Source organism: Salvelinus fontinalis, chromosome 23 (assembly GCF_029448725.1).
Source record: "Salvelinus fontinalis isolate EN_2023a chromosome 23, ASM2944872v1, whole genome shotgun sequence".
NCBI lineage: Eukaryota > Metazoa > Chordata > Actinopteri > Salmoniformes > Salmonidae > Salvelinus > Salvelinus fontinalis.
In genome coordinates this window covers 12,066,501-12,079,241 of record NC_074687.1, presented here as the reverse complement: position 1 = coordinate 12,079,241, position 12,741 = coordinate 12,066,501, and the positions used below count along the sequence as shown (strand labels likewise).

General features: G+C 45.8%; 1 protein-coding gene across 1 annotated transcript; it reads left to right on the top strand.

Moving 5' to 3' along the window:
• LOC129820863 (regulator of cell cycle RGCC-like) lies at window positions 1–10,950 on the top strand. The gene is made up of 5 exons (XM_055877910.1): window positions 1–166; window positions 486–671; window positions 7,893–8,003; window positions 8,721–8,783; window positions 10,061–10,950. Exons 1-5 carry the CDS (start codon window positions 97–99, stop codon window positions 10,066–10,068), a joined length of 438 nt encoding a protein of 145 aa, XP_055733885.1. The 5' UTR covers window positions 1–96; the 3' UTR covers window positions 10,069–10,950.
• The last annotated feature ends 1,791 nt before the right edge of the window (window positions 10,951–12,741 follow it).

The window sequence follows — 12,741 nt, the reverse complement described above, 5'->3', positions numbered from 1 at the left end:
TTCATAAAAGGGACAGTGCGTCGTTTTCACGGACTAGTAGTGGACAGGAGCAGACGGAGAGCTAGAACGTCTTTATTGGGAATACCCGCGGAGTTTATGTTGAATAGTTTTGAGATTCACAAGACAATAAAAATGAAATCTCCAAAGTTGAAGTCTCAAGGCAAATGTGAGTTGAAGAATGCTGACCATCTCATTTGTTTTTGGGATTTCCACTGGACGATACATAATGCATTGAACACTTACCAAGCATGGGGTCAGCTGAGCGTTTGCAGAAAAGGATCCTTAAAGTTATAACAGATAGTGTGGTTGTTATTCAACATCTGTTAGAATTTGAAAATGTGTTTACTACAATGTAACAATGTAACAAAAACATAGACCGTTAGCACGGGATAGGATAAATTAATACAGAGCAATTTATTTCATTAGGGTAACTGAAATTAATTTTAAAAATATATAATTTGAATGGGAATGGTTGTTTTCATCAGTTATTTCAGCTACATTCCTTGAGGAGGAGGATGATCTGTCTGACGTGCTGTGTGAGTTTGATGCGGTGATCGAGGATTTTACGTCCCCGGTGGAGAAAAGACACTTCCGCTACGATGAGCACCTGAAGACAGCGAAGAGACGCAGCAGCGCCAGCGTCAGTGACAGCGGCATCAGCGACTCGGAAAGTAAGTGAACCACACCCACACGCACACACACACATATATTGTAGCATTTATTATGGAGTATATCTGGAACAGGGGTTGAACCAACGATCTTTATTCACACCAATGTGCCATAAAGGTACAGACCTTTTAGCGGAGAAATTACATTCAGCAGTACACTCGTAGAACAAAATTATTATTCAGCAGTCCCCATAGGGTTGTGAAAAGGTTGTACATGGTACCCACATTTGTATTTTTTTATTTAACTAGGCAAGTCAGTTAAGAACAAATTATTATTGACAATGACAGCCTACCGGGGAACAGTGGGTTAACTTCCTTGTTCAGGGGCAGAATGACTGATTTCTTACCTTATCAGCTCAGGGATTTGATTCGGCACCTGGAACTAAAAGGGTTCTCTTATTGGGGACAGCCGAAGAAACCTTGTAGGTTCTCTAGAGAATACCTTTTTTCAAAGAGTGTAGCATATATAAAACACTGAAGCAGTGAGAGGCGCTATCAGCAGCCTAGATATGTTCCTGTTAAACAGGGTCCTTGGAGCGTTACAGTTTGCACTGAGACGCACAACTCCTGCTACTTCGTTAAGTGTCAGACAGAGCTGATAGGTGATATCTTGTCATGTGTCCAACGAGAGCTATTCCTGCTCTGCAGAAGAACTATATCAGCCGTACACACACACACACGCACGCACGCACGCGCGCGCACACACACACACACACACACACACACACACACACACACACACACACACACACACACACACACACACACACACACACACACACACACACACACACACACACTAACCCCCTAACTCTAACCCTCCAACCTTAACTCTTTACTTTCTCTAACCCTGGACACTACCCTTCCTAACCTTCTAACCCTGGACACTACCCTTCCTAACCTTCTAAACCTGGACACTACCCTTCCGATCCCTCTAACTCTAACCCTGGACACTACCCTTCCAAACTCCCTAACCCTCTAACCCTGGACACTCCCCTTCCTAACCCTCTAACCCTAACCCTGGACACTCCCCTTCCTAACCCTCTAACCCTAACCCTGGACACTACCCTTCCGATCCCTCTAACTCTAACCCTGGACACTACCCTTCCTAACTCTCTAACTCTAACCCTGGACACTACCCTTCCTAACTCTCTAACTCTAACCCTGGACACTACCCTTCCAAACTCTCTAACCCTAGACACTCCCCTTCCTAACCCTCTAACCCTAACCCTGGACACTACCCTGCCTAACCCTCTAACTCTAACCCTGGACACTCCCCTTCCTAACCCTCTAACCCTAACCCTGGACACTCCCCTTCCTAACACTCTAACTCTAACCCTGGACACTCCCCTTCCTAACCCTCTAACCCTAACCCTGGACACTCCCCTTCCTAACCCTCTAACTCTAACCCTGGACACTCCCCTTCCTAACACTCTAACCCTAACCCTGGACACTCCCCTTCCTAACCCTCTAACCCTAACCCTGGACACTCCCCTTCCTAACCCTCTAACCCTAACCCTGGACACTACCCTGCCTAACCCTCTAACCCTGGACACTCCCCTTCCTAACTCTCTAACTCTAACCCTGGACACTCCCCTTCCTAACCCTCTAACTCTAACCCTGGACACTCCCCTTCCTAACCCTCTAACCCTAACCCTGGACACTACCCTGCCTAACCCTCTAACCCTAGACACTATACTTCCTAACCCTCTAACCCTGGACACTCCCCTTCCTAACCCTCTAACCCTAACCCTGGACACTCCCCTTCCTAACCCTCTAACTCTAACCCTAGACACTCCCCTTCCTAACCCTCTAACTCTAACCCTGGACACTCCCCTTCCTAACCCTCTAACCCTAACCCTGGACACTACCCTGCCTAACCCTCTAACCCTAGACACTATCCTTCCTAACCCTCTAACCCCGGACACTCCCCTTCCTAACACTCTAACTCTAACCCTGGACACTCCCCTTCCTAACACTCTAACTCTAACCCTAGACACTCCCCTTCCTAACTCTCTAACTCTAACCCTGGACACTCCCCTTCCTAACCCTCTAACCCTAACCCTAGACACTCCCCTTCCTAACCCTATATCTCTAACCCTGGACACTCCCCTTCCTAACTCTCTAACTCTAACCCTGGACACTCCCCTTCCTAACTCTCTAACTCTAACCCTGGACACTCCCCTTCCTAACACTCTAACTCTAACCCTAGACACTCCCCTTCCTAACTCTCTAACTCTAACCCTGGACACTCCCCTTCCTAACTCTCTAACTCTAACCCTGGACACTCCCCCTCCTAACCCTCTAACTCTAACCCTGGACACTCCCCTTCCTAACCCTCTAACCCTAACCCTGGACACTCTCCTTCCTAACCCTCTAACTCTAACCCTAGACACTCCCCTTCCTAACCCTCTAACTCTAACCCTGGACACTCCCCTTCCTAACCCTCTAACCCTGGACACTCCCCTTCCTAACCCTCTAACCCTAGACACTCCCCTTCCTAACCCTCTAACCCTAGACACTCCCCTTCCTAACCCTCTAACTCTAACCCTGGACACTCCCCTTCCTAACCCTCTAACCCTAACCCTGGACATTCCCCTTCCTAACCCTCTAACCCTAACCCTGGACACTCCCCTTCCTAACCCTCTAACCCTGGACACTCCCCCTCCTAACTCTCTAACTCTAACCCTGGACACTCCCCTTCCTAACCCTCTAACTCTAACCCTGGACACTCCCCTTCAAAACCCTCTAACCCTAACCCTAGACACTCCCCTTCCTAACCCTCTAACCCTAGACACTCCCCTTCCTAACCCTCTATCTCTAACCCTGGACACTCCCCTTCCTAACTCTCTATCTCTAACCCTGGACACTCCCCTTCCTAACTCTCTATCTCTAACCCTGGACACTCCCCTTCCTAACCCTATATCTCTAACCCTGGACACTCCCCTTCCTAACCCTATATCTCTAACCCTGGACACTCCCCTTCCTAACCCTCTAACCCTAACCCTGGACACTCCCCTTCCTAACTCTCTATCTCTAACCCTAGACACTCCCCTTCCTAACCCTATATCTCTAACCCTGGACACTACCCTTCCTAACCCTCTAACTCTAACCCTGGACACTACCCTTCCAAACTCTCTAACCCTGGACACTCCCCCTCCTAACTCTCTAACTCTAACCCTGGACACTCCCCTTCCTAACCCTCTAACCCTAACCCTAGACACTCCCCTTCCTAACCCTCTAACCCTAACCCTAGACACTACCCTTCCTAACCCTCTAACCCTAACCCTGGACACTCCCCTTCCTAACCCTCTAACCCTAGACACTCCCCTTCCTAACCCTCTATCTCTAACCCTGGACACTACCCTTCCTAACCCTCTATCTCTAACCCTGGACACTCCCCTTCCAAACTCTCTAACCCTAACCCTGGACACTCCCCTTCCTAACCCTCTAACCCTAACCCTGGACACTCCCCTTCCTAACACTCTAACCCTAACCCTGGACACTCCCCTTCCTAACCCTCTAACCCTAACCCTGGACACTCCCTTTCCTAACCCTCTATCCCTAACCCTGGACACTCCCCTTCCTAACCCTCTAACCCTAACCCTGGACACTCCCCTTCCTAACCCTCTAACCCTAACCCTGGACACTCCCTTTCCTAACCCTCTATCCCTAACCCTGGACACTCCCCTTCCTAACACTCTAACCCTAACCCTGGACACTCCCCTTCCTAACCCTCTAACCCTAACCCTGGACACTCCCTTTCCTAACCCTCTATCCCTAACCCTGGACACTCCCCTTCCTAACCCTCTAACCCTAGACACTCCCCTTCCTAACCCTCTATCCCTAACCCTGGACACTCCCCTTCCTAACTCGTTCTGCAGACGTGGAGTTTCTAGAACACACTACATGAAGTTCTCTTTTCACATCATCCCTCGGAAACTCTAACACGCACATGTGGTTGGGAAATGAAATCGGTGTCCAGTGGGGGAACGGGAGCATATTTCTGTCTGTGTGTAACTGTGTGAGGCCATCACATTTGGGTTAGGGCCTGAGGCGTAGCCAGCTGTGGAAGTACGTCTTTAAGAAAGTGTACACACACACACACACACACACACACACACACACACACACACACACACACACACACACACACACACACACACACACACACACACACACACACACACACACACACACACACACACACACACACACACACACAGTATGGTAATGCACAGCTTGACGTCTGAGAGATGGCATAACTGCTTATGACAATAAAATCTAAGAGGGTATATAGGCTTCCACAGAGACATGGCTGGGTTGGAATTTGGGGGCTGTGTGCCAAATATGCAGCAGCGGCTCAATCTAACCCCAAGATCTCTGGACTCTGATCAAGGTGTGTGTGTGTGTGTGTGTGTGTGTGTGTGTGTGTGTGTGTGTGTGTGTGTGTGTGTGTGTGTGTGTGTGTGTGTGTGTGTGTGTGTGTGTGTGTGTGTGTGTGTGTGTGTGTGTGTGTGTGTGTGTGTGTGTGTGTGTGTGTGTGTGTGTGTGTGTGTGTGTGTGTGGTGGAGGTCAGGGTAGGTAATACTACATAATAAATATTCTTTCAGGATCCAGTGGAACTCTTGTGTGAGGAGAGAAACAGAGAGAGAGAGAGAGAGCTAGAGAGAGAAAGAGAGAGTGAGAAAGAGAGAAAGAGCTAGAGAGAGAAGAGAGAAACAGAGAGAGCGAGAAACAGAGAGAGAGAGGAGAGGAGTAGAGCGAGAGAGAAAGCTAGAGAGAGAAGGAGAGAAACAGAGAAACAGAGAGAGAGAGAGAGAGAGAAAGAGAAAGAGAGAAAAAGAGAGAGAGAGAAAGAGAGAAAGAGAGAAAAAGAGAGAGAGAGAGCTAGAGAGAGAAAGAGAGAAAGAGAGAAAAAGAGAGAGAGAGAGAGAGAGAGAGAGAGAGAGAGAGAGAGAGAGAGAGAGAGAGAGAGAGAGGAGAGGAGTAGAGCGAGAGAGAGAGAAAGATAGCAAGAGAGAAAGAGAGAATGAGAGAGAGAGAGGAAGAGTAGAGAGAGAGAGAGCTAGAGAGAGAAAGAGAGAGAGAGAGTTAGGGAGAGAGAGGGAGAGAGAGAGAGAGAGAGGGAGAGCGAGAGAGAGGGATAGACAGAGAGAGGGAGAGACAGAGAGACAGAGAGAGGAGGTTTTAAGCTGTGTATCCTCTAGTGGTTAGCCATACCATACTCCTAGTTAGACCTGTCAAGAGGGTAATACAAGGACTAAATCACAGAACATTAGACCAGCAGACCTCAATCTGAAAGGAGTTGAACGGAGTTCTAGTACCTTTTGGATTGGAGACAGACCACACAGGGAACGGAATACATTTCTGTTGAACATGACCGTAGTAAAACAACAGCCCCCGTATGTACAGGACTCACCCTGACTTCAGAACATGCAGACTTCATAGTCAAACTAAACTGAGCTGTTTAGAAGAGGAATGAATTCCACTATACAGCCCCTTTCTGTATTTTACTCAGAAGAAACAACGATGATCTCTCCTTCTCCCACCAGCATTCCTTTCCCGGATATAAACAAACAGTGCAACAGATCTGTCATCTCCTGTGGCTGAAACATCTACTGTTGGAGTGAAAGTGTTTATTGTGTCCCTTCCGAAGTCACACAGCCAATGTTTTGACCACACGTCGTCTGAACCAATGTTACCACTGTGGGGGAATGCAGGCGAGGGAGTGGTAGTGTGTGTGTGTGTGTGTGTGTGTGTGTGTGTGTGTGTGTGTGTGTGTGTGTGTGTGTGTGTGTGTGTGTGTGTGTGTGTGTGTGTGTGTGTGTGTGTGTGTGTGTGTGTGTGTGTGTGTGCGTGCGTGCGTGCGTGTGTGTACACATTTTACTACACTTGTGAGAACCAGAAGTCCTCACAAGAATAGTAAACCAACTCAAATTCAGAGAAGTGAGGAGATTATGCCAGTCCTCACTTATTAAAATACTAAGTCTAAGTCTGTCAGACGCAGAGTAGTTGCCATAACAGGCAGTGATGGAAAAGGTCAGGATGCTCGCGATGATGCAGCTGTAGAACTTTTTGAGAATCTGGGTACCAATGCCAAATCTTTTCAGTCTCCTTAATAAGGGGAAAAGGCATTGTCGTGCCCTCTTCACGACTGTCTTTGTGTTTTTGGACCATGTTAGTTTGATGGTGATGTGGAAACCAAGGAACTTGAAGCTCTCAACCTGCTCCACTACAGCCCTGTTGATGAGAATGGATGGGGGTGTACTCATCCTCCTTTTCCTATAGTTCACGATCATTTCCTTTGTCTTGATCACGTTGAAGGATACGTTGTTGTCCTGGCACCACACGGTCAGGTCTCTGACCTCCTCCCTATTGGCTGTCTCATCATTGTCGGTGATCAGGCCTACCACTGTTGTGTCATCAGCAAACTTAATGATGTTGTTGGAGTCCTGCTTGGCCACGCAGTCGTGGGTGAACAGGGAGTACAGGAGGGGACTAAGCACGCACCAGTGAGGGAACCCAGTTTTGTGAATCAGATTGGCAGACGTGTTGTTGCCTAACCGTACCACCTGGGGGGCAGCTGGTCAGGAAGTCCAGCATCCAGTTGCAGAGGGAGGTGTTTAGTCCCAGGGTCCATAGCTTAGTGATGAGCTTTGTGGGTATTATGATGTTAAACACTAAGCTGTAGTCAATCAACAGCATTCTCACATAGGTGTTCATTTTGTCCAGGTGGGTAAGGGCAGTGTGGAGCGCGATAGAGATTGTGTCATCTGTGGATCTGTTGGGGTGGTATGCGAATTGGAGTGGGTCTAGGGTTTCTGGGATAATGTTGTTGATGTGAGTCATGACCAGACCAGTCGGTGTGCTACTGTGTGTGTGTGTGCAGATGCATACGTATGTGTGCACACAAAACATCTGGATGTGGCAATAGACCCTACAGCTTCTTGGGGACTACAGAAATATGAACTCTCTCTCTCTCTCTCTCTCTCTCTCTCTCTCTCTCTCTCTCTCTCTCTCTCTCTCTCTCTCTCTCTCTCTCTCTCTCTCTCTCTCTCTCTCTCTCTCTCTCTCTCTCTCTCTCTCTCTCTCTCTCTCTCTCTCTCTCTCTCTCTCTCTCTCTCTCTCTCTCTCTCCTTGTTTTTCCTTCTCTCTCTCTCTCTCTCTCTCTCCCGTCTCTCCCTCTCTCTCTCTCTCTCTCTCTCTCTCTCTCTCTCTCAGGTGCCGAGTCACTCAACAGGAACAGCTTCAGTTTCAGTGATGAGATATTGAACTCTCCCACCGTCTTCACTCCCTCCCCCATCACTCCCCCATCTTTGACGTCACCCAAAGGTGAGCCTCGACACACACACACACACACACACACACACACACACACACACACACACACACACACACACACACACACACACACACACACACACACACACACACACACACACACACACACACACACACACACACACACACACACACACACACACACACACCTTTACACAAACACGTCAGTCTGACTAGAACTAGAATCTCAGTTTGACAGCCAAAGTGCAGCTCTGTATTACTCCTGTTTAGACGGAACGACAGAGGCATGATTCTACATGATGTGTGTTTTAGGAGAAGTTAAATGTTATGATAGGCAGACATATTCCCTCGGGCTTAGAGCACTTCAGCTAGCATCAGCTATTACAGTGGTTCACGTATTAACTCATTACAGTTCAAGTGACTCATTCTTCTTCTTTAGTAAGGTAGTAGTATTTATATGTGTAGTAGACAGTGCCATGTGTTGTTCAATTCACACAATGCATGATGTGGTCCCGTGTGGCTCAGTTGGTAGAGCATGGCGCTTGCAACGCCAGGGTTGTGGGTTCATTCCCCACGCGGGGACCAGGATGAATATGTATGAACTTTCCAATTTTAGTAAGTCGCTCTGGATAAGAGTGTCTGCTAAATGACTGAAATGTAAATGTGTGTTCATTTTAGGTTATTCAATTGCAGGTGGACCATCAAGTGCTATTTCATTGTTGGACCGTCTCTCTATGTTGTTTACAGCTAAACTGGGAGACACTAAAGAACTGGAGGACTTCATTGCTGACCTTGACAAGACTTTAGCCAGTAAGTGCTAATACCTTGCACCATTCACAGTACTTACTCAGGGAGGGGTTTGCTAACGCTGTTAGCGATGCTATCCACCACTCATATACTGTAGCTACATGATCGTCATAACTCTCTGGTTATCCAAAACAATAAGCTCAATAAGCGGTGTCAGCTCTAAGCAGGGTTGGGGTATTGGGACGTATTGGGATGTACGGATGGGCCAGATGAGACCTCTAGGGAGGTGGGAGGTAAAGAAAAGATATCCCTTTCAGCTGTCACTCATGTCATTATACCTTGACACACACACACACGCACACACACACACACGCACACACACAATGCACACACACACACACACGTACACGCATACGCACACACACACACTCCCCACCAGTGACAGCCTATGTAAGAGCGTAACCCGAGAGAGAGAGAGCTGAGTTTCTGTACTGGATACAGACCAACATAGCTCCGTTTATTTGTTTTGGATTTCTCCAGTACTCCAGAGTGTTGGAACTTGCGTCAGGGGCGGTTACATTGGAATGTTCCCGTGTAAAACCTGGGGTGGAATATCAACTGTAAATGTCAGGATTGGAATGGATTTGCCAATGGAAGTGTTCAGGTGCTGTTCTTAAGACCTACAGACAGCGAATCCTAGCCCTTTAATAACGGTTAGAGTACTGAATGTTCCTCATTCAAACCAAAGGGACGGTCAGTCAGTCAGTTAGACACATGAGGCAATGGGACAGCAAGTCACATAAAGTAAAGGGACGGTCAGTCAGTCAGTTAGACACATTAGGCAATGGGACAGCAAGTCACATAAAGTAAAGGAAAGGGACAGTATTTGCCTCTCAGGTTAAGCAGAGCCTGGCATTTTTATTAGGGTCTACATTGTTTACCTCCGCCCCCTTGGTCTATCCGTCTGACCTGAGGTACGTAGAGGAGTCTACAGTCCATTACTGTCTGACCTGAGGTACGTAGAGGAGTCTACAGTCCGTTACTGTCTGACCTGAGGTACGTAGAGGAGTCTACAGTCCGTTACTGTCTGACCTGAGGTACGTAGAGGAGTCTACAGTCCGTTTCTGTCTGACCTGAGGTACGTAGAGGAGTCTACAGTCCATTACTGTCTGACCTGAGGTACGTAGAGGAGTCTACAGTCCATTACTGTCTGACCTGAGGTACGTAGAGGAGTCTACAGTCCATTACTGTCTGACCTGAGGTACGTAGAGGAGTCTACAGTCCATTACTAATCAAACATCTGTCTGGTTCTGTCTGTCTGTCTGTCTGTCTCTCCTTAGGCATGTGACATAGAGCCCAATGAAAGTGACTGAGATCCTTTTTGGAGAGTTGCCATCGAGAGGAGGGGACTCCCTGTCCAGACACCCAGGCGCCCCCCCCCCCCAACACACACACACACACACACACACACACACACACACTCCAGGAGTGCTGTGAACAGGGACAGTCACAGTCAGAAGTGCTGAACAACTTCATCTCAAGGCTGTGTCCCAATAGTATAAAGCAGCGTCATCTCCTCATCTCCTTTACTCTTCCTCATCTCCTTTCCTTCATGAGCTGATCTGATTGTACTGGATAAGTTAAATAGGTTCGTTTACACAGTTAGAATGGGCAAATGTGAAATAGCACCTCATGTTCTATTGCACTATGTAACATCGGGTATTATTTCTGACACAGCCGTAGTTTATAAACTTTTACCAGTCATGGAGGAGACTAGGGGAGGATATTAGGAAGGAGATGAAGGAAATTAAGCTTTGTAAAAGTATTGGGACACTGTCAGACAGAAAAACACCATCTCACATACTATGCGTCCATTATACAAAACTTGAGCTGGAAGAGTATTTAAGAAATGGCTTTTTATAATAGAAGTATATTTGTAATTTTTTATAGCTGGTCATTGTACATTTATCAATAATACTTGTTTGTGATATATATTTTTGTATCTATATGTAAATAATAATTGTTTCAGATTCTATTGCATTGCATTATATGAGGGGTTTTAGGTTTGTCACTCATTGGCTGGAGTTAAGATGTATTGATGCTTTTAAAGAATGTGAACCAAAATGTGGATGAACTCTGAAAAACTGGAATCCAACAACATGTATTTAATACAGCTAATGTCTATTGTCTATAAGAGATAATATTAAAGTTAAATATTATTCTTTTAAAACATGTCTCTTCTCTTTTTTTCCCTGCGTACATTATTGGTATCCCGTATAACATCTAAACTAGCTAAATGAATGTTAATACTTATAATCTGGATCAGTGTTGTAGTACTCCAGACCCGTCACATTGAGTGTCTCGTTCTTGAGTGTCCCTGCTAGTTCTCAGTTCAGTTGTATTATACTACAGAATATCAAAATACAAACAGCTGTAACAACCTCATACAATGACAGGTAGAATTGCTCAGAATTGTATATTTTTTTTTTTTTTTTTTTTTGAACAGGAAGGATATAACATGTCATTCAATCACACAGGGAGGAGTGAGCAGAGCCCACGTCCCAGCCTGGTCTCATAGACTAGACGTAATATAGTAAATGTATCTCCGGGACACTCAAATTAGCATGATATGCTACATTTGGTATGGTTACAGAAGACAGATTGCTACTTATGACAAAAGTAGGGTGGCTGGGTGGGTGTATTACGTGAAAGTCTAGGAAAAATGTTGCTAGTTCAAATCTCATGATGGACAACTTTAGCATTTTAGCAACTTTTCAGTTACATACATACATGTTAGCTAATCCTTCCCCTGCCCATAACCTTAACCCTTTAAGCGAACCCTTCCCCTCTTCCCTAACCTTAACCCTTCAGCCTAACTCCTAACCTTAGCCCTAACCCCTAACCCCTAGCCTAGCCCAGCTAACGTTAGCCTTAGCCACCAACTCAATTTAGCCACAACTAATTGGAATTCGTTTTGCAAATTCGGAACCTATTGTACATTTTGCAAATTAGTAACAAATTGTATGTTTAAAGTTTAACCAACAATGTTTCACATTTATTTTCAAAAAGATAGCTAACAACAGCAAGCAAACTGCAATAAAAAATACTGTTCTACTCACCAGATGATGATCATTTGAAACTTAACTTCTTGTTCAAAGGTAGTCTTGAAAAGGGTGAAGCTAACAAATTAGCAACAACATCCTCTTTGATAACACCTGTTACCTAACACTCTGCAAACTAGCCTACAACAAAACCTAGATAACTAGACCGTGGGAAAAATCCTGCTCACTATTGCGCAGTGAGCTGTTGGCCTTCGAGAAGACAGACGTTTCCATACGTTTTTGTAAAAATGTGTCCACCTGTTACAAATCAAAACGTGATTGGTTGATTCAACCTTCAGTCCAACATTATGCCTTTATCTAGCTTCTGAAGGCCTAGCCAATGGCTGATTTAGCTAGCTAGATTTATCTCCCCAGAGACCACCAATGAAAAATCCTGATTGGATTTTTTTTTTTTTATCTTCATTTTTAACCCTTTCCTTTCGAACAAAAACTGAAGAGATTAAATCAGAACATCAATGAAAATAATAATATAAGTATTATTATTATTTTATAAATCCTTAGACCTTCTCTGAAGGCGTAGACTAGGCCCTCATTGTTCCCCACTGTGTTTGGGTTAGTAACAACTTGTAGAATGACTCTATTTGCACTCAGCAGGCATTTCTTTCACCATTCTGAATGTCAAAAAATCCATGTTCTTCTGAAATATGAACACAGAAATATTGGACATTTTGAACTCTCATTAAGGTGGCGATTTGACAAAATTACAATCATGATCTTGAATTGGACTCACATTTTCCTGGTCTCAGTCTGGACTCGAACCCTCGTTCCACTCCCGGTCTCGGTCATGACTTGGTCTCGCCCCCCTTACATTCTTGGTCTTGAATCGGTCTCGCTTTAGGTGGCCTCGAACACAACACTGGTCTGGATACTAAAGCAGTTATTGAAAACCAACATGGAAT

Excerpts from the sequence above, each read along its gene's own strand:
- LOC129820863 (XM_055877910.1), top strand. The coding sequence starts at position 97 with ATGTTGAATAGTTTTGAGATTCACAAGACAATAAAAATGAAATCTCCA. Across the intron at positions 672-7,892 it reads CGGCATCAGCGACTCGGAAA|GTGCCGAGTCACTCAACAGG; the intron begins GTAAGTGAACCA and ends TCTCTCTCTCAG. Across the intron at positions 8,004-8,720 it reads ATCTTTGACGTCACCCAAAG|CTAAACTGGGAGACACTAAA; the intron begins GTGAGCCTCGAC and ends TGTTGTTTACAG.